This window comes from Ammospiza caudacuta, chromosome Z (genome assembly GCF_027887145.1).
Source record: "Ammospiza caudacuta isolate bAmmCau1 chromosome Z, bAmmCau1.pri, whole genome shotgun sequence".
NCBI classification, from domain to species: domain Eukaryota; kingdom Metazoa; phylum Chordata; class Aves; order Passeriformes; family Passerellidae; genus Ammospiza; species Ammospiza caudacuta.
This window is the reverse complement of record NC_080632.1, coordinates 41,201,309-41,223,975: the sequence shown is the minus strand read 5'-3', so window position 1 is coordinate 41,223,975 and position 22,667 is coordinate 41,201,309. Positions and strand designations below refer to the sequence as shown.

At 43.9% G+C, this 22,667-nt stretch overlaps 1 protein-coding gene across 2 annotated transcripts in view; it reads left to right on the top strand.

Moving 5' to 3' along the window:
• Positions 1-14,397, top strand: part of SLC1A1 (solute carrier family 1 member 1) — a 50,296-nt gene extending 35,899 nt beyond the window's left edge. For both annotated transcript variants that reach the window (XM_058824510.1, XM_058824509.1), the window contains exons 7-12: positions 1,109-1,293; positions 3,175-3,282; positions 7,982-8,104; positions 8,634-8,828; positions 9,311-9,445; positions 12,331-14,397. In XM_058824510.1, coding sequence (XP_058680493.1) covers positions 1,109-1,293; positions 3,175-3,282; positions 7,982-8,104; positions 8,634-8,828; positions 9,311-9,445; positions 12,331-12,577 — 993 coding nt within the window. In that variant the 3' untranslated portion in view covers positions 12,578-14,397. The remainder of the gene's footprint in view (positions 1-1,108; positions 1,294-3,174; positions 3,283-7,981; positions 8,105-8,633; positions 8,829-9,310; positions 9,446-12,330) is intronic.
• Positions 14,398-22,667: the final 8,270 nt, after the last annotated feature.

Genomic DNA, 22,667 nt, shown 5'->3' with positions numbered 1-22,667 from the left:
CAGGATCCCATGGGTAATGGACCAGTCCAAAGAAAACAGATGAAGATTGATTACTTTTATCTGCTTATGGTTTGTAAATTTTCTGAGAAATTTAACACTCACTGCGGAAAGACTAGATGTACATCACCTTGAGATATTTGAGTAACAATAACTGTAATTGTAAGCACTAAAAAAAAAATTAGTTGAAAATAATAATAAATATTTTTAATGGAAAACAAAACAATATAAAGCATTTGTTAATTAATAGTTTTTACTCTGAAAAAGAATGTACAAAAAAAAAAAAGTGAAGAGATTTAAGAAGCCTTTCATTAGAAGTGTAGAAAGCTTTTGGGTGTTAATGGTGTATAAAGTCTAGACTTACTCTGGAGGAGAGGGAGAAAGGAATTCAATAGAATGTGAATGCAGAACTATAAACAATACCAAATCAATATACATTTTATTACACTTCTTCCAAATTTCATCTCAAAGTAATAATAGCATGGGAAGATAGGCTATATGAAGAGACATTAATTAAATCCTGAACCAGAATGTAGTGAAGAATTGCACCCTTTTGTTGATATGTTCAGGCTGCACAGAAGAATTTATGAATACCTCTTTAGTAGTATTTTTATGTAATGTGCACACAATTCTCCTATAAATTATGCAATTACACTGATGTCCCAGTTGTTAGGCAGTGGTGAATTTATCTTAGATCCAGACACAAACCCTTGAGTTGCTCAGAAACTAACACAAGAATTCTACATCTGTGTTTTGCTTTCCAGTGGGGAGTAAATCTTGAGTGTAGAGGAGTAGATCTTGAAAGCATGACTCTGGATACTTAGACCTTGCCATACTCATGTCAGAAGTCTATAGAAAGGACAAAACAAATTAAGGGGTGCTTTACTCCCTGCTGAGGTTTGGTCAGATCCATACACGGCTTTAAAATACACAAGTTCAGTGTAGTGTATTCCTGAACTTGCGCACTTGGCTATTTCAGAAAGCCAGTAGAGTGGCTGGGAAAGAGCTTCATGTCTTTCAAAAAAATCTAAATGTGTTTTTGTTTTAGAACTCTTTAAAGTAAATTCACTATTTTCAGATAGTATTTTTTTCTCTTGATTCCAATTTATAGAACAAAACCCAAGAATATAAAATTGTGGGGATGTATTCCAGCGGCATCAATGTGCTGGGGTTGATTGTCTTTTGCCTTGTTTTTGGAGTGGTTATTGGGAAAATGGGAGAGAAAGGACAAGTGCTGATGGATTTCTTCAATGCGCTGAACGAAGCTACAATGAGAATAGTTCAGATAATTATGTGGTAAGTTCAAGGATATACTAGCATTTTCCAATAACTTCTTTAAATGGAGTTTGTCACTGAAGAGGTAAGAGCAGACTCAACCTCATGTCTGCTTTTGCATAGTGCTTTACAGAAAGCAGCTTTCAAAGAAAGATTGGTAAAAATTTTTCTTTCTACAGAATTTGATCCTTTTGAGGGAACTGGAAACAGGGCTTCTTAATATATACTAAAGGAGCAGTCCTCTTTGTTCCCAAGAAACTTGAGTTTTTTAGACATTCTTGCTAGATGTTTACAAAAAACTAGTGCACTAGTCATTTGAGGCCTCTTTTGAGGATAAGCGCTACCATTCATATGCCTTTCTGAGTCTTGAACATTATTCTCTGAAAGACGTGTTCACAGGATGTATGTATTGAATCTAACTTCCTTTAGAAATCTGAATTAATATGCAAGCCACAGCACAGAGAAAAATTCAAAATGGTAGGCAAAATACAACTTAGTATCATTTACCTCCTTCTAATAGGTTTTGAGACAGCATTCTCATAATGTTCTCAAACAAGAAAAACAAATTTAATATATAGAAACTTGTGTGATAGTGTTTGGTTGGACTTCACAGCTATTAATAGAATTTTGTATGTGCAAATCACAATTACAGGATCAGGACTATAAATACACACAACTCCTTCCAGAGTTTGATCCTACATGCGGAATGCCTTGTGCCACTTATTACAATACTCTGCTCATGTGCACATTTCATACCAGTACCATGTCAGATCTGACTCTTCCATGGGTTTTTCTTACATCCCAGCATACTGAGATGTATGTAAAACAGCAAACCTGTCGAGGGTTTGCACAATTCTTGCTTCCTTAAAGAAAGGTAAATTAATTTCTGCAACTAGTCCTATGCTAAGCAGCTAGTTTAGTCCCAGGCTAAGTTAAAGCCCTGTGAGACAGGTTGCCTCACTCTGCAGAAAATTACCAACAATGAGACTCCAGACTTAGCACATGCCATACAGGTATTTACTTATAAATTGATTATCCATTTTCTTGCACGTGCCAGAAGCTGTGGCTACAGACTCCCTGAGTTTCTACAGATATGGGAGCTGTTGTTTGAAACAAGACAGAGTTTTCTGCTGAAAGTATGAGGAATTAGTACTGTTTTCATCAAGTTCAGTGCTTAGAGGAACTAGGTATACCTGCTTTTTACAGGTGTAAGATACAATTTTGTTTATGAGATAGCACACATACATTCTATAATAACTTGTCTCTGTGACAGCCTGCTCTCTGGAACCAAAATAAAAATATGCAGTGGAGCTGGTGCTAACATAATTCCTGATATTTCCCTTGAATTTTCTATAGGCAATACCCTATACAGCTGTTCAGATCCATGAGGCATGGCCTCGTGCAGGTTTATTCTGTGACACAGGTGACACAGATATAACCCCCAGTGCTGCTGTGCAGCTCCTGTAACTACAGGAGACCTTTCCCATCTGTGTGTGATTGCAGACTAGACAGACACTGGTCTCAACCCTGCAAACTTCCACCCCCAGGGAGCTTGTGGTTGTACACAAACATTTGCTGTAACAGGCTATATGCCCATACCCCTTCCTGACTTCTGTGTATTCTGTGACACCAAGTTATACAATACTAGCTAGACTATGTGTAGAGTCACATTTACTTTTATTTTCCAGGTTTTTTTCATCACCTCTGTTGTAGCCTTGCTGCAAATGAATTAAGTCCAATGTATAACATAATTTAAAAAAAAAAATCTGTTGTTGTGAAATAGGATATCAAAACATATTTTTTATCTGTTTAAAAAAATTACTCTGGGAGAGAAGTTATTTCATGGTGAGCATACAGTATTTCTGAGAATGCATTTTTGATAGCTTTATTTTTCCTTTCTAGGTATATGCCAATTGGTATCGTGTTTTTAATTGCTGGGAAGATAATAGCAGTTGAGGACTGGGAAATCTTTCGTAAATTGGGTCTTTATATGGCTACAGTAATAATTGGGTATGTAATTTCTTAAATATGTATGCAGTTTTGGAGCTCAGTTGACTACCACTCCATTATCCACCACATCCAATCTTCTAGGTCAGAGACAAAAATTCTCATCAGTGAAAATTATGTGAGGATATGTGAGGATGGTTTGAATGCACATTTTGCTGGATGCATGTTCTGTTTTAAAAAGTCGCTGCCTTGCCTTCTAAAAAAAACCTAAAACCCAAAAGTAAATTCCTTTATTGTATTCACTGTTTCATCTTCACAGCTTGTGCTGAAGAAAATATTGTTGTATTAAAGCTGAGGTTATGAATTATTTCTTATTGGGGCTTGCCAGCCTATCGAACTTATACAAATGCGTGGATTATGTTGCGAACCTCTATGGAACTTTTTGGGAATTTTTGGGCCCAAGGTGTTGCAGCACAGACCAAACTCCCTGCTAAATACAGATGCATAGTAAGAGCAGTGCACAATAAAGGATGCTAAAGAGACTGATCCCTTCCCTCCGCAGTACTGAGCAGACAGCTGACATCAAGAGAAGCCCTGGGGATTGCAGTTTGCTAATTCCTCCTCCAAGGTTAGAGTAGATGGTGAGGCTGCAAAAAGAGAAGTTGTAATCTGAATAACATAGCCAAGCATCAGAACTTTTTTTCTATTCTTTTTTTTTAGCAGTTGTCTATGTAGAACAGTCTGGGTGCAGGAGGTCACACCTGCACAATGTGGAGCCTTTCAGCAGTGGAATTTTAGAATAACTTAACTGCTCCAATGATAGGTTATAATACCAGGTTATTATCTATCTCTGAAAACTATCCTACAAAGGACTCTTTTGTCAGATAAATGTGCTTAAATTTCTGTTTCCAATTCAGTGAAGCATAGCCTTCTAGGCAGTCTTGGTCCATTACCTTAGCATCCACTCCTATAATTCCTTCAGTATACCAAGGACTTATATATGTTTTGTCTAGAGACTCAGTCCAAAATTGTTCGAGAGTTTCTTTCCCCACACGTTATGCATTTGCATGCTGTTCTTCAAATGTCTTTCACACACTTTCTGACAGCCAAAGAGAATGGTAATATATTAGTCTTAAATGCAAACTACTTTATAAATAGTCAAGAAGGATCTCTGGGGTTTTTGCATTAATCTGTGCTAGATAAGCATATTTATTTTAAGGTTGTTGTTTTGTTTTATTCATAAGCCAGTATGTTTGGACTAGCTGTTTGAAAATCAGAGATAAAATTTATTTCTAAATAAGAATTACTGTTCCAGAAATAGCACTGATTCATTACTTCTTCAAAATGTTACAGAGATGAGTACAAGTTATTTTCATCTAATGCATTATACAGTTTTTGTGAGTATTTCTTTGCACTTGGAAAATAGGTCAGATTTTTAAAGGTTTCAAAAGCTGATATTTACCAACAGATGGTAAATCAAGACTCTAATATTTTCTATAGAAATTATAAATGACACCCCAACCACAAGGTAGATAGAAATCATTGACAGAATGACAGTGTATTACTTCTGCTGGTTTTCTATGTCATTAACTCCAGTTAATTCAGAAAAGGAATGTTGAATGGATTACTACTGCCCCTTTTGACTTCAGTTTTACATCAGATAGTAAGTTTTAGTTTTAGATGTGATAGCAAGTTTTATGACTATTTACCTATCGATTACTGGTTATAGGTTACGATTTTACTGTGACAAGGCAAGTCTTCCTTAAGGTGTGTGTGAAGGCACAGTGCCTTCTCCAAAGCACTTTTATTGCAAAGTAACCTGCCACTGCATAGCCTCCTGTTTAGCTGGTAATCATTTGTTTGACAGGCACAACAATTTAAAGTAGATCCCCAGGTGCCATCAAAAACATTAGTGAGCACTAATTTGCATCCTTGGAGAGAAAAATTCTCTGTTCCTCCAAATATGACCATGTTCCCTGATGGGTGCTCTGGTAGAAGACCTCTGCAGCATTTCTGCCTCCTGCAGAGCAGCCTTCCATGAGTGCTGCTCAAGGCGTTGTTTTGCCTATTCTCTGCAAAACTGACCATCAGGGAGAGCATGTAATAATCAGATCACAAGAGCAGATATGAACACATACACACAAAGCTATAGGCTACAAGGAAAGGGGGCTTGTTCTACATTTTTCAGCCTGAAAGAATACCTCTTATTCTTACCTCTCAGGAAAAAGGAGAAATGTTGCTCTTTGTTTGGGTCTCTTAAAAACTGCAGTTCCCACCATCAGTTTGGTTTTCATTCTTATGTATTTGACCCTGTCTGCAGTGTATTCTGTTCACTGGTGTCTTCTGTAACTGCTTTTCATCCTCTCTTTAAGCTTGAACCTGAAAATAACAGGTTATCTTAAATGTTTCTTGTATTCCTTTTAAAGATATTTGTCCTATCCTCTGCTTTCTTTCCTTTAACCTCCCTAACCAGCTCACCTTCTTCCTAGCTTAATTATTCATGATCTTTCATAGCCTCAGCCCTACCAGGACTCATCCACCATTGTCTGCAGCTCATCTCAGTCTCTCTGTCTCGTTCAGGCCACCATGAGAGAACAGACTTCCCCCAGTGTCTTTGGTGCAATTTCCCACTAAGTATCTCAAGTCTCTCATGATTGATGGTTACAGAGTCAGGATGAGGACATATTAGAAGTTACAGCAGAGGAAAGTCAAAGTGGAGACATAATTTAAGTGCCAGAGGGAACTCAAGCTGAAGGGGGTCGGGGGGGGGGGGGAAGGAAAAAAAAAGAAAAAAAGAAAGGAAAAGAAAAAAGCTGCGGCAATTCCTTGTCTCTCCTTGCCTGTGCCTTTTTCTCTTCCTAATGCAGCAAGGAAGCTACATCCCTGTAAGAGATATTCCTACATGGAATGGAATGGTAGCTTGGGATTCTGAGGGACATGACTCTTCCTAACTTAAAAATGAATGCTATTAGAATTTCTGTTTTCAATTGCTGATTATGATTTTGGTATAAAAATTCTGCTGCTTTCTGATAATTGCATCTTATGAACAAAAATAAATATTACTTAAAATTTGTTTCAGGAAAACCAGTAGTAGCAAAGCAGATAAACAAAAATATTTTGAATAATGTCATGTTCATGCTACTACTAAAAAGATGCAAATCTAAATTTTTCAAATAACTAAGTCAGTATGCTTTTAGACTTAGACATACTCGAAATGCTTACTCTCATTAACATTTTGTTAAGACAGCAAATGGCACCCATCCCACTTTATTTTTTTCCTATATTCAGTTTGTTCTCAGGCATGTCACAAACCTAGCAATTTATACAATAATGCCTTGTGTTGGTGCATGTATAATTTGCTAGATTTCTTTCTAGAGTTATTTATAAAATTTTATCAAGACATGTTGCATGTTATTATTTACATTCCACTAAATATATCATATGATTCTACAATTCTGTGATATGTTCCCATACAGAATGAAAACTTCAATGCCTGTTCCTTTTAAAAAGATAATTTTTCAAGGAAACATATATGTAGGTTTTGTGGATGATTTTTCATGCCATTGTGGATTTCTGTACTGTGACTACTGGTCTCTTAATTGTCTGGTTTTGGCAGAACAAATGGTACCATTATTTATTGCTATCTTTATCAACTGCTCTGAAACCATAAAGCATTATTACAACTCAGGAATGTGCACAGGAACATTTGGTAAGAACAGAGTAAATATTCCAAGGTCATAGGTGACAGCAGTTTTTGGGTTTATGTTTCCAGGCTATGTGATAATTTCTTTTCATGAAAAGTGAATGTGCTATAATTGCAGCCTTTGAACACAGGGAGTATTCACAGACTCTTCAAATACATATCATTTCAAACGCACTTACAGCAGTCAGTTTACCTTTTATCTTAATGTCCACAAGCTCTGCATTCCTGTGCATTCAGGATTACTGCACAGTGTTCAAAATCAATGCATAGGTTGAAGGATGATTTCATCCCTGAGACCTATACAAATGCCCAGGCAAATACATCTGAGCTGCTAAAGTCAAGAGAGTGAGTTGATCTTCTATGAGTCAACCCACCTAATTTTAAAAATTAATACTTTCAAAACATAGTATTTCAGCATCTTACAACATTAAAAATGCTTAGACTATATACACCTCATTTAAACAGTCTCAAATACCTCACCACATTTTAATTGTAGACCTGAGCTTAGCCAGTTTTGCCCACAGCAGATGTTGATTTTTCTAAAGGTCCATATTTGAAGATTCTGCAGAAAATGTGCATTTCAGCTGACCCTGACTGGAAAGCATATTTACCTTTATTTCTAAAACATGTTCTGTAATAAGGGCAGACAAACTGAGAATAATAATTTGACTTGGCTTTCTGACTCTGGTTTGCATTGTAAGGATTTGGGAGAAAAGAGAAATGTTTAAGTGTTATTTCAAATCACCCTCTGCACATCACTTTAAATATTACGTATTAGTTTAGTCTTCTAATTTTTATCAGTTTAAAAATTTTTCAAGTCAATTCTTGCTCAGCTTAGGAGAGACAATTCATATATGGTGTCTCCTTTCCAAAAGGAAGTGTAGAACAGCATTAGTCTGCTTTTTATTACATTCTCTCTAAATTTTTCACCTAGGTGAAACACCTTTAGTGTTTCATTATTATATTTGAGGACAGAGCTGGGTACCTATTATCAACATCTTAGTAAAGAAAGACAATGAGATGGATCTATTTGTTTAACTAGTTGATTTTATTTTGCAGACTTGCAATCCATGCCGGTATAGTTCTGCCGCTTATCTACTTTATAATAGTAAGGAAGAATCCTTTTTGGTTTGCCATGGGGATGGCTCAGGCACTTCTTACAGCCCTTATGACCTCTTCCAGGTAAACAAAAACAGTATCTTTTCTGTAGTGTTCCTAACAGTATTGCATGGTCTGTGCTCTGCTTTTATTGCTCCTTTTTTAAAAGCCCTGGTATCAGCTGGACAGTTCTCAGTCCCTCCGCTGGAGGCTGAAATACTGTTTTCAATGTTATTTCTGTCATAACCAAAGGACACTACAGAGTGTGTTAGCCTTACACCAAATGAGAGTCTGCCTTTCCCTGGAGGAGGCAGTTCTTTGCCATTCAGTTCATTAGCCGCAGACTTGAAAGCATTTAAGTGGTTGAACATTTTTTGTGACTACATATACCATGGCAATTTACCATGTAATTTTGAGAACTAACACTTAGCTATTTCTTCCAATATTTAGAAGGTATAAGAGAAGTTGCTTTGCTTTTTCATGGTGCAGCCTCCCTTCCTGCCTTAGATCTCCTTTTGAGTCATAGAGCAGATCATGCTCTGAGCAAAAGGAAACATAATAGAAATGGTGTGTTGTTGCTTTCACTAATTTTATGTGTTTCATTATGTGCCAGTTCAGCAACTTTGCCTGTCACCTTCCGCTGTGCAGAAGAAAAAAACTTGATTGACAAAAGAATCACAAGGTTCGTTCTTCCGGTTGGAGCTACCATCAACATGGATGGCACTGCTCTTTATGAAGCAGTAGCAGCCATATTTATTGCACAGCTGAATGACTTAAAGCTGGATATTGGCCAAGTAGTTACCATTAGGTAAGACTAAAGCCATCACATACATTTTGTGGGAAGTGAGTTTTTTTGTGAATGGTACATTCGGATACCCCATGGGAAAGTTTAACCTATCATTCACAGCATAAGAAATAACAAATATTCTCATTTCTTGATCCAAGGAGTAGCCAGTGCAACCTGATGGGGAGGTAGGATGGATCAGGATATACAACACTGTTATGAAAATTGCTATTATTCTTTCCTGCAAACCTAACTCAGCCTCTACCTTTGATCCATCCAGTTTGCTTGCTAGACATGTGTTGCCTGTTATTCTGTAGTGTAACCATAAGAGTACATCAGAACATAGCTTGTCCTATAAACTTGATACCAGACTTTGAGTAAATACTATTCAGGATGAAATCTGAAACATTTAGGCTTCTTTCTTGCAGTGAAATTAAACTATTTGTGTCAGAAAACAGAGTAACATGTCTTCTGAATGCCTTTTCTGGGTTTTATTTGGGATTTAGCGTCACAGCTACAGCAGCCAGCATCGGGGCTGCAGGCGTGCCCCAAGCCGGACTTGTTACCATGGTGATTGTGCTGAGTGCCATTGGCCTGCCTGCCGAGGATGTTACTCTGATCATTGCAGTTGACTGGCTTCTGTAAGTTTAAGGCACCTCATATTTAATCTTTTTTTCTTTTTCCCTATCTTTTTTTTTTTAATGTTTGCATAAGTTGCCTAGAAATGTGTGAGTCTGAGAAAGAAAGCAATAACATCATTTAGTTGCAGAAAATGGACAGAGATTATTCTTATGGCCAGGCTTGTTCAGAGTTAAATGCAGTAATGGCTTTGATTGTGAGATAAGTCCTGCATGGGATGGCAGTGAATAACCTCCCATTCAGAGATGCTGTCTGCCTTAAAGTAGTGGTCACATCACTAATAAATCATGAGCATCATCCTCAAGATAGGCAAATTTGATAGTACCAAGAAATATCTCTAGAGTGTCAGAGACGCCACCACATTATGCTAAACACATACATCATTCATAAAACTGAAATGTAGCCACAAGCTGCAAAGCACATGATATCCATAAACTGGCAGTGGAGCACAACATGAACAAAGCAAAACTGACCCTGGATTCCCTGTGCACACATATAGCAGGGTGTACACAGATCTGTGCTGCCAGCACTACTTTGCTAGGACTGTTCTTCACTGACAGCACTCAGGGCCCAGCCCTCAATCAACAAGCACACATCTAAATTTGGAAAGTGATTCTTATGCCTAATCTAAACCATATCAGAACACTTCAAAACCTCTCAGTCACATTCATCTGCTCTTTCTGGAGAGAAGCCTTTGCATCAGAAATCTTTTCTGTTCAAGTTACACCAGTGTGTATCTCTGCCAATTTTGCAAAGGCCCAAAGAATCACAGAGTATTCTGGAGGTCAGAAGGCTATCAATACTCTGTTTTGTTCCATGATATAGAGGATTCAGAAGTTAACAAGTATAACTTCAGGTTTTTTGCCTCCTAAACTGTGTGAGCTTTGGTGATCAGGCCAAGGTCTTTTTCACCTGCAGTTTGCATGAATGACATTTCACTGGTATCAATCCAGTGATCTTAATAATTTCATAGTATTTGCATGTCTTCTTCAGGTTTATTTACATTCAAGATAAATGCCTTGCTGTTCCTCCTCTGGCCTTTCCAGTCATTTTATTGAAGGATTTCTGGTGGCAACCTATGTATTTCACAGATATATTTAATTTATTTACTATATAACTCAATTTTGCAAATAGAGAGAAATGCCAGTCTCCAGAAAATCAGGGCTATTGTATGGATCCAAGAATCAATTCCATTTATGTATAAGCATAATTTCTCCAAAGGAACCAGTTCTGTCCACAAGTAATTTTCCCAGTCAGCTGTCTGCAACAGGGTCTAATAGTTTTGTTTGCTGTGCTCCACAGTAATTTTGTTTTCTTTAGCTCTCTTCTATTCCTAGTGGGCATTTAATGTTTTTAAGGATAGTGCAGATCAGTACAAACCGCTGGCTCAGAGCAGGTATCTGAAGAGTCTAAGACCACCCAAATGTATAATGGTTCCTTTATCCAAAGTATTTGTCCAGCCTCCTGCAAATTGCAGAACAGAGAGCTCCTGAGTTAGAAGTGATTTTTGTCTTCTTCTACGAATGCCTCATTGCTTTGGGACCCATGTTTCCACAAGTCCTTGGGAGATGAATTCCACATTCTAATGATGCAGAGATATAATTGAATTTTGTTTGTTTTCATCTACACCCTAATAATTTCATTTGATGCCCTTTACTTACCTTATGGGAGTGAGAGAGAAAGAGAATACCCTATTTCTCAGAGCAATCATGACTTTATGGATCTGATTTTTACTCCACTTTAGAAGTCTGTAGCTTTTGTGGGTTTTAGACACAGTATTAGTACATGGAAGGTTCTTGTTCCACCATGAAACATACAAATAATTCAAGATGTTTCTGGTTCTAATTAAGGCAGTTTTCAGACTAGGATATGTTTTGCTGTGTAAATTAAATCAAATAGAATAGTGCTATTATAACCGATGAGTTTCCAGTGGTGTTGATTTCCTCACTTGTCACACTGATTCTACTAGAATCTTTACAGCTCTCTCTTCCTTTCCCTACCATATATTTTTGTTGCACATAGAAAACTTTTTTAGCACTAGAATTCAGCAGTTTTGTAGAAGTATTGGGAAATATTGTAAATATATCCACCTCAAGGTCTCTGCACAGAAAGAGAAACTTGTTCTGCCACAGAACCTTTGTAGTGCTCTGCAGCTGAAAAGAAAATCAGGGAAGCATGGCCTTCCATGCTCCATACCATACTTCCACATCGATTTTCAAATTTTGTTATGTTGCAAGGGTTTGTTGTTCCTCTGCCAAGTAGCAGCAGGTTTTTAAGGCCTGCATGTCACATTTCTGTCTGGAGAAAAATCAATAGTGCAGGAGTATCATATTCCTTTAAGTGAATTTTTTAGTATAGGTTTGTCCTTCAGCCCTTAAATAAGGAGAAGCCAGCAGAGGACAGGCCTTTCCCTTTGTCAGCTTTTGGGCCAGAATACTGGACATACTGGGCTAGGTGCTCTTCTGGCTGAGGACATGACTGTTAGAATGACAAAAGGCACAATGCAGACTCTGCTGCTGCACCCCACAATCTATCATTACAAGAGGGAACCAGCTTTGTAGCATACTTCAAGGGCCTGAGAGGTGATCCTTCCAACATTTTGTAAGGCTATACCACACCACTTGGCTCTAACAGACAAGTGACATGACTTGCGGTTTTGCATGTCCTGTACAAAATAATTTCTCATGAAAATTACCCCAGGCTTCTTCAAATACCTGTGGGTAAAATTCTGATTCTTGTTTTAAAAGACTGTTTTCTTTTAATTGAATAATTACCCAAATCTGCACTGGGAAGAAAACAGTGTTGCATGAGCTAGAGTACCTTACTTTTACTAAAAGGATTTTCTTAACAACTGGATGGTGTGTCTGACAACTTTTTTGTTCCGTAGGGATCGATTCAGAACAACGGTGAATGTCTTGGGAGATGCCTTTGGTACAGGAGTAGTGGAGAAGCTCTCAAAAAAGGAGCTGGAGCAGATGGATGTCACCTCTGAAGTCAACATAGTCAATCCTTTTGCCTTGGAAACAGAAATACTTGATAATGATGAAACACAGGCCAAGGAATCTTATATCAATGGAGGCTTTGCTGTAGATAAATCTGATACCATATCCTTTACACAGACATCCCAGTTCTAAAGCCAATAGCTTTCAGATAAAACAGGAGCACTAAGCATGGCCATATGCAATATCTCAAAAAGCTAAAAGGAAATTGAGAATTAATTACATCTCACATCTGATTTACCACACAGACCCTGATTCTCCTTACTGGTTCTTCCCCTGCTCATCATCTCCCTCAACAGTTTGAACTCATCATTTTTAGTCCTTACTGATAGGCTGAAGAAAAAGACAGTTGTAAAATACTTTTTTTTTTTTAAGAATATATACTATTCCTGAAGCTGTGAAATGCCTCTCTGGAATCAGCATGCTCATAAATGGGTCATTAGCTGGGACAGCCAAATGTGTTTTACTCAGGAGTAGCACAGCATTTTACACATTACCACATCACAAAGTACCTGTATGAAATCCCTTTTTACATCCTTGCCTTCTAAACAGGTTGCACTGTAACTTGATCATTTGCCAAAATGCTAATTTCTGCAGCTGAGGGGATACTACTTGCATGATTCAGGAAAAAAACAGACCAGAAGGGCCTTGAAATAAGTACATTTTACTGTGAATAGGGTTTAGTTTTTATTCAATTGTGAAATAATTAGTCACTGAAAGAGGTCCAGTATTTATGTAGCTAAGTTTCCTCATACCTTTCATGTGAATGCCAGATGTGAAATAAGTTGCTCTGAGCTTGCTCTTCTGGCACTTGAAGAGCTTTTGTAAAGTTATACTTTACCTATTTAGGTCAACTTTGATGGCTTCCTCATACATTTCCATCAGAAACAGAATCTCATTTTCTATTGTCCATTTATGATTTTAACATAAATAAAATATTAGTCAGCCCAAAAGTAAGAAGAGATCATGAGAACAAAAGTGCAGAGTGCAAATTCTAAATGTTTCTTCCTTGCAATAAAAGCAGATAGATAGATATATATACATATATCAAGAACATAGGAATGAGACTTTTCTCATAGAAAGAAGCCACTTTCACTAAACTCTTTACACAGACTGGTTGGGGTTTTTTGGCTCTTTGGTTTAGTTTGTCAGTTGAACATGCAAGTTTATAGCTGCAACACCACTATAGTGCCAACCTGTCAGCTAAACTGTATCTTATGAACCATTTCTGGACCTAGAAAATCATCTCCTCAGGTGGCTTGCTGTAAGATAAGAAGCACCGAGAACTTCCTCATTAAAAATCTCCATTTTCTATAACATTTACACAAGATTTCCATGGTGCAAAAATCACTCTCTCTTGGGAGGAGTTGATGTAACAATTTTTTTTCTGCCTTGCACATTGAAGAAGTTTAGCCATTTTATATATAACTTAAACTGAAATTCATATATAGTTATTTCTTTGTGAATAAGCTTGTGGTAAGCATAAATAAGCATTTATTTGCTAACAAAAAACCCTTCAAATACCTGCAGTGTTATATACTCGATTCAATCCTACACTTTTGTATTTAGACAGACCACAAGTGTGCCAAAGAGAACTGATTAAGAAGAAAACATTTACTGTAGATTTTGATAAATTGCACCTTAAATTAATGAGACATAATACTGCATTTAAATTTAACATCAAAAACTATATGAAAATGTTAATATAAGTATTGGTAAATTTATACAATAAAAAGAAAATGTACAGATTAAGCAAATCAATCTTTTACGTTTGCAGAAATAGTATGAGACAGTCTTTATCTGTGTAGCTTTGCTTATGGGAGGAAAAAGCCTACCAGTTTCCATGACGAGCCTATAATCTCTGCCTTGTCTTTAACCAGCTTTTTAAGTCACCCTTTTATGATCACTTTATTATTTAGTCACCCTGTTAATGATGTACTGTTAAAAGTGTTCCTAATGTGTTATAAATAAATAATTTCTCTCATTACTCTTGTTTTAGCCTACTATCTTCTCCTTAAGAGTTCCTTTAGCTATGACAAGAAAACCAAACCCCATCAAATTCAGGGTTTATGTTATTGTCTCTAGTGATTTAGCTGTAATTTTGGCAAGAATTGCTCTCTTCCTCCAATAAAATAGCAGCTTAAGAGCAGAGTGCTGAGATTGCAAGAAACCCCTCTAACTACAGATGACCTGGATTCGATGCTATTATTAAACACAGGCTAAGCAGGTGTTTGTTTACCTATAATTTACTCATCTGGATCAGATTCAACTGAGCAGGTGTTGATGGTATTGTTTTGCCATCTACTCATCTATTACATCTCTAACCAAGAGACCAAAGCATATGCTGAAGATCCTCTTAAGTCCAAGGATGCTTTTCTTGACACAGTATTGCAAGTGTGTACCTTCTATATATGTGGAAACACCCTGCTTGAGCAACGTCTCCTCTTTTCCACAGTCTCCTGGTCTGGAAGATTTGAAGAGTGGTGAAGAATCACTGTTAGAAAGGCATCTGCAGATTTTGGCCCTTTACACCATGTTGTTATGTTCTTGTAGGGGTTTTGGGGCTGCAGAAGCTTAGCACAAGATTGGACTCTGCATTTTTTGAATAGTGTTTGACCTGGAGGACCAGGTTACCCACACACCATCCCTGCCAAAATACTCAGGGACTTATAGTTGACTCAACTCTGAACGAGGAAAGCACTTGCACATAAATATACACACGCAGGTGAGCTATATCAGATCCACAAGATCTAAAATTGCATAAAAACCACTGTGACATATGCAATTCACTTGTTCTTTAATATTCTCTGATATGACCAGAAACTGACCAGTGTTGCATGCGCAGGCAGGAGGCAGCCAGTGGACCCCCATGCTGGGACACCACAGGATCTGTGGCCTCATCCTGCCATCACCACACAAACACCTTCTGCATCACTTGCCCCTCCTCACAGGGTCAAGGTCTTTGAGGTGCCTGGTGACCCATGAGAACCCATAGCCTGGTGACCTGCCCCAGACCCATGGGGACCCTTAGCCCCATCTCAGGGTACTGCTCCTAGCTGCAGACCTCCAGTGGAGATGGGGACTTCCTGGGGACAAGGACCTCTGGGCACTGGTATAGGAGGGTTCCTGTGAGGTCAGGGACCTTCAGACTCTCAGGGAACATGCCATTCGAGGGTCATGGGCAGGTGACATTCCCACACTGAAGTGGCCCTGTTCCCAGCTCCATGGCCCTCTACTCCCCCCAAAGGAACCTGCTGTAACAGGGTCAGGGCCAGGGTGTTAGAATCACTCACAAGTTTCTCACCAGAGGAGCTGGAGGACTTACTTGAAATTTGAAATCCTGGTGTCAAAGCAGATCTTAGGCACAGCTGCATTCCCACTGCATGTCACAAGTGGCACAGGGACTAGTGGGAGCTCTGGGACTGAGCATACTGGAGGCACAAAGATGGGCTGGCCGTGCTAGGTAGGACATGCTTGCTGGCAGCCTGGGAGGGCATTCTCATTGTGTGTTCTCAGTGGGCGCTGGTAGCACAGAGATGGGCTGTTCTGGGAGTCCTAGTGTAGCAGTACTGGCAGCACTGGGCTGAGGGTACTGGGATTGGGCCACACTGAGATGAGAGGCACTGGGGGCAATACAAGCAGTAAGTTTTGGGGTGTGGTTTAGAGGCTGGATGTGCTAGGCCAGGCATTTTGGGGGAGTATTTGTGGTCCATTGTGGATATTTGTGGGCCACGGACTGGTTTTGAGGGCTATTTGGGGTGCCTAAGGGTCATGGAGCAAAGGCTGTCCCACAGAGTAGCTGTCCCCCTCCATGTCTGAGCCCTGGAGGTGAAGGAGGTTTTGGAGTTCAATGTGATGCTGGAGTGGGAGTCCCCTCAGGATAACAGCGACTCCAAGGGCAACCACTACACTGTGCAGAAGGTGATGGGGAAACCCCTACCCACTGCCCCCCAACTGCCTTCCCTTAGAATCCCCAAATGATGCCTGGGTCCTCTTCTGGTTGTGAGGGGACAGCCTGGATGCCAGTGTTCCACTTCTGGCCTCGTGGGGGGAACCCTAGACACATAGATCTCCTCCTGGCTGTAGGGAGTCGCCCAGACACCATCCTGTCCTTGTCCTGAGGGGCCATCTGGGCATCTGGGTCCTATCCGGAGACCATCTCAAGGAGGGCACACCAAAATCTGGATCTCTTTGGGGAGCTGCCCAGTTACATGTCTCCTCCTGCTTGTGGTGGACACCCCAAATACCTGGGAGTTTTGTGTTTTGGGGTGCCACCTGTCCTCTGTCCCTGAGAGCCCAAAGAGGGAGCAGGTGTGGACAAAACCACCTCTCTTTGCTGCCCCCACATCCAGCTGCCTGGGTCTTTCCGGGATTTTGAGACTGAGCAGGGGGTCCCTAACTCAGGCCATGTCTCCATGTGTGTGTCCAGGACTTACACTGAAGCACTCGAGTTCCAGCATGACCCGTGCTCGGGCCCATGGCTCGAGGCACCGCGGCAGCTGAATCACTGCTCTCAACTGCGCTGTACCGGGCAGCCCAAGGGGGGGCGACACCTGAGGGGACGGGGGTCGGGGGGGTCGGGGCACCCCCACTGCTGTCCCTCCCAGCCCAAGGTGGAATGTAGATAGACATCAAGGAGAGCAAGGCAATTTTGGGGCTCCTAACCACATGTTCCCCCAATCCAAGGTGGGGTGACTGAAGAACAAGGGGCCATCAGGGAGGACCCCTTCAGCCAAGAGTCCCTGGGCCACCACAGCTGCAAACATGGGAGTCGATGATCTGTAAGAAGTCCCTTCCGATCCGGAAGGGATCCTCCATGGCTCCGCGACAGCCGGCTGACAGGGCCAGGCGTTACCTGGCAACAAGCGACACCACAAACACAGGGACCCGCGATCGGGCCTCTGGAAGGCAGAGGAAGAGGAGGAAGGAGGGTGCTGGGTGCCCTCATTCCTAACTGCAGCTTCCTTCGTAGCACGGAGAAAGGACAGGCGCTGTGTTTTCGGGCAAGGCAGCAGCCATGGCGTCAGGCAGCCTGTTTCAGCTGCTGGATGAAGCCATCGGGACGCCCGAAGTCAATGTTAACTTGGAGGCGCTCCGCAGACTGCTGAGGGTCATATTGGAACACCTGAGCCTGCTGGGTCTGCAGGACGTGATCCCCCAGGAGGGGGCCCAGGAAGCCGCGCCCGCCCCGGGGCAGAGCCCTGCCGCCGAGGCATGGGACACAGGGCAGCCTCCCCAGCCGCCGGGGGAGGACGAGCTGCAGGGCACCAGGAGCGGCTCTCCTGTCACCTCGGGGGCTGCCGACATGGTACAGATGGAGAAGACTGATGCCAAAGAGAGTGGCATCTCCAAGGTAGAGGCTTTGCCCACCCCCCTGGGTGCTCCGCCCAAGACTCCCACTCCCGTGGGGTCTGTGCCCTTATTTGAGGGTTTGGTGAAGCCCAAGCTCTGAGCAGCATGTTGACTCTCATTGTGGGAAAGGGAGGGAGATTTGGAGAGAAAATCTGGGGCTGAAACACTGCTCTGGGTGCCTTGGGCCTTCCCATGTTGGGTCTTTTCCTGCTGAGCCAGGATGTGCCATGGGCTCCCCAGGGCAGGAGTTGGAGTCTCTGGGGTGCTGCTTGCCTGGGGCTCACCCCCAGCACGTGTCTCTCCTAAGCCACTGCTCTCCCCCAGGAGTCCCACAAGGAGATGGCTGGGATTAAGGCCATGCAGTTCAACATGGGAAAGGAAATCCAGAGGATCAAGGAGGCGCTTGGCCAGGTGAGCTGCCACCATCAGCATGCTGCAGGTGGGAGACAGCAGCCAGTGACCTCTCTGTGCACTGGAGGTTCAGCTGCATCCGGCCATGCCAGACGAATGGAGGGTGCAACCCACAGTGCCCAGCTATCTGGCTGTGCCCCCAGGTGCAGGCAAAGGTCCTGCAGGTCCCCAGGGACCCTGCCATGAGGTTCATCCCCCTTACACCCCTCTCCTAGACCACGGATCTCTGCAAGGATCTCTGTAAGGAGATCAATGAGATGAAGGCCACACAGTCCCACATGGGAGAAGACATCCGGATGATCCAGGAAGCACTTCGCCAGGTGAGCTGCTGCCTTTGGGAGGGAATTGGGCCCTCTCTGCCTCCCTGCCTCCTCTGCCCTGTATCCGTGGGTGTCACCCACTGTGAAGGTCACTGGGAGGGAAGAGTGGGAAGGGTGTCCTGTGAGGGAAGCATGGAAACTCAGCCTTGCTCACTAGGAGGCCCCCACCTCTGCCTGCAGATCAACCTGGCAGTAGAGGTCACTGCTGGCCTCAGCCAAAGGGTTGCTGAGGCATTTTGAACTAAACAGTCCTGAAAAAAGGGAAAATGTGGAAAGAAAGAAGGTAAAGGTCTACCAGTACTTGGCAGCCACAGCCCACCCAGGGTCTCTCTGGCTTAGGCACAAGCTGAGTTGTGGATGTTTTGGGGTCCTGATTGCAGTCCCTCTTCTCACTCCACTCCAGGGGAACCTCCAGGATGCTGCTGGCCAGCCACTGGTCCTCCACAGCCAGCCTGCCCCTGCCAAGCCCTACACTTCAGACATGGACAAGCTGGGGCAGAGCCCTGCTATGCAGAGCACCACCCCTGGGGTGCAGACAGGGACCTCCAGTGTCCAGAGTGGCACCACTGTGACACAGCCTGGTTTCCAAGCAGGCCTTCCAACTATGGAGAGCATCCTCAGAGATCTATCTGAGCTCCAAGGCCAGATGTCCTCCCTGCAGAACCTGGCCAGAGACCTGCAGGGTGAGAAGGAGAAGGTAAGCCCATATCAGTCCCTAAGGGGGCAGCAAGAATGCCAGGGGGAGTTGGCAGAGAGGAGGCAGGCAAAGGAGACCATGGGGTCCATGCTCTGACTCTGCCACTACCACCCTTCCCAGATCAGACAGCTGCAGGATGCCCTTGGAAAGCTGGGTGTGACTGTAGCCGAGCACGAGCACGACGTGGGTGGCACCAAGGAGAGCCTCCTACAGCTGGAGTAAGAGGATGGGGAGAGGATTTTGTATCCTATGGGGCTGCAGGGGAGCCAGGAGGAATGGAGGGTGGCAATCCAGGAGCATCAGATTTGGGGAGCAAATTTTGTGGAGGTTCAGCCTGCCTTGTGCCCTCATCTTGTTGGCTAGGCCTGCACTGCAGGAGATTAAGCAGGAGCAGAAGGAGCTGAGACAGGAGCAGAATATTACCAAGGCCATACTGCAGCAGGTGGTGACAGATGACCAGCTTCAGGATCAGGTGAGGTTAGGAGGCAGCACTCCAACTGTTGTCTTGAATGGCAGGCTGCTCCTTGTGGGGTTCCTGGCCACATTCCCTGCCTGGTCAGGGCCATCTGGGCACCAGGTTCTGCTGGCTGCATCCATTCTATCTCAAAATCTATTCATTCTCCCCTTTTTGCAGCTGAATGAGTTGAGAGCAATGATGGGGACTGGGAGGCAGCAGCAGGGAGAGACACACACAGACAACAAGCTTGTGAGGAAGCTCCTACACCGCTGTGAAAGGCTCCAGCAGCAGTTGGACTCACTGGTGCCACAGCTGGTGCAGAAGTCACTGCCAGACAAGACCCAGGTGGGCAGCTGGCAACATGGAGGACTGCATCAGGACCCTCTGTCTGTGCTCACTGTAATGTAGAGCAGCCCCTTGCTACCCCCCAGCTTGGTTTGGACAGGTCAGCAGTATGGCAGGAAATTAAAGCCTTGATACAAATGTCCAGCTGGCACTGAGTGCTCATAGCCAAGTAACCCATATCTGTCCTTGAGGGCAGCCAGATACCTCTTGCATGACACTATCTTGTCATCTTTCTCCCTGGAGCAGGAGGAGGAGCTGCTAAAGAGCATCCAGGCCACTGTTGTGCGGGTGGAAGGGGACTGCGAGCAGCTCGGCTACCTCACGGGGAGCCTCCGGGATGACCATCGCCAGCATCAGAGAGATATCGAGGTTGGTGGCTGGACCCCCAGAGGCTCAAAGTATCGCCCAGGCACACCAAGGCTGGTCTGATCACACAGAGGTCTGATCCCCTGCCCACCTGCTCGCAAGCCCTTTGTTGGTTCAAATGGCCTTTCCCAAAGAGCAGGGAGCCCTGGCTGGCCAGAACACAGCTCTGACCCTGCTGTGGTGTCATGAGATGCTTTTTGCATTGGAAGGCTCTGTTCCGGTCCCTGGAGGGTCTTGAGAAGAAAGCAGACAAGGAGGACCTGCTGCTGCTGGTATGGTCTTGAGAGGTCCATCTTCAGCCCAGGGGATCTTGGGCAGGGTGACAAATGCACTTTGCTCTTTGGGCACGCAATGGCAAACTGGCTGGATGGGGAAGGGGGAGGGTGTGAGTACTTCTAGACTGGCTGCAGATCCCTTGCCAGGTCCCTCTGTCCATCTCTTTAAATCCCTTTGACCCCATGGGGGTGATGGCGTAAGCAGGCCACACAGGAATGTTTCTGCCTCTATCCCCAACACACAGAGGCTGGCCCTGCCTCTTGTACCTCTGCCCCGTCCCACCTCTCTCCTGCCTTTCCTCCCTGCTAGAAAGTGGACAAAGCTGCCCTGGGCAGCAAAGTCAATTGCGCCCATTTTGATGAAACCATGGAGCATCTGGAGGAGAGGATGCGGGAGTTGCTGAGACGTGTGCAAGGTCAGGAGCAGCGCTGGCAGGAGGCCCAGCAGCAGTTCAGTGATGCCCTGGACTCCAAGGTGAGGGGTACCTTATTCTCATGGTACAAAACTGGCTCCTTGGGGGCTTTGCAGCCTGAGGCAGCCTCCCTGTGAGGTTTCCCCCTCTGCTGGCTTTTCCCATGTTCCATCCTGGAGGAGCTGGTTAACGGTATGCATCTGTCCACAGCTGGATCGCCTGGAGCTTGGGCCTTTCCAGAAGCAGCTAGAGGATAACTGGGCAAAGATCATTAAGGATCTCAAGGATGAGTTGACAGTAGAGATTGGCGATGCAGCTGGAATTAAGAAGTGAGTGCAGTGGGATGGTACTGGCTTTGGTAGCAGCACTGGCCTCATTCCTTCCTGTATGGTACCCTGGCATCAGAACAATGCAGCCAACAAACCGCAGGGATGCTGACAAAGCAGCTGCACCTTCTTCACCGATCAGTATCAGGTTCCCCACATCAAAGGAGGCACAAGAATGGGCATCTGCAAAACGAAGCTGTGCAAACCAGAACTGGGGTGTGGGTGCAAAGGTTCAAGGATGGAGAACAGAGGGTTGTTTGCCTGGGCAAGGGTGCAACTCATGGTGCCACAGGCCTCAGTCATGACCTGCCCACCTTGGCAAGATGGAGGGGAGTTGTGAGTACTGACAAGGCGATGACACCAGGGGAAGAGCTGGTTTGGATGGCAGTGTGGGTGCCTGCCCCCTTCCCATCATGTCCCTGCCTGCTCTGGGCAGCTATGGGCCACAGACACAGTTCAGCAGTTCCAGAGCTTATCTCCTTGTTCCCTTGGATGGGAAGAAAACCAGGCTCAACATGCCACAGCTCCCTGTGCAAACACTGAGGCTCCCTGCAGCAATGTGCCTGGCACCTGTTGCTGCCTGTGAGCTGCTGGCTGTGTGCACTGCAGCCCTGTCAGGAGCTCACCCAGCCCTTTCTCCCTTAGGCAGCTGCTGGTCCCTTTCAAGTGCCTGTCCTGCGACCGGCAGCTCAACGTGCAGGTGCCTGGCCCGTGAGTAGCACCCGGCACTGGTATACTGGGGGGCTGCGTGGGTGGGACAGGGATGGGTGTGCTTGTCCCCAGCTGTCTCAGGCACAGGGGTTAGACTCAGCTGAGGGGTCTGGGGGGCTTGACTCTGCTGAGCCCCCTCTGAAGCCATGTTTTTCAGATGTGGAGTGTTCCCTCCAGGAACACTTCTCTGAGGGCAGCAAGCAGAGTGGTGCTGGGGGGTACAAGTCTATGGGTTTTGGTACTCTGCCCCAAGCTGGGGTGCCTTATTTGTCCCCTGTCACCCACCCATGGCTCCTGCCCTCCCCAGGCACATTGACACACTGCCACTGATTCCATCGCTGCCCAGCAGCCATGCTCCACACCCCTCTACCAGCGGCACAGAGGAGCAAGCACAACAGAACAGTCACAGGTAGGGGACATAAGGACCCATCACTGGCCTCTGGTATGCTGGGTAGTCCTGCCTTGGCAAGGGAGATCTCGACCCTGAATGGGAGGCACAGGGCGCCAGGGGGCCTGGGCAGGGTAGGGTAGGGGAGCAGAGGGTCAGCTGTA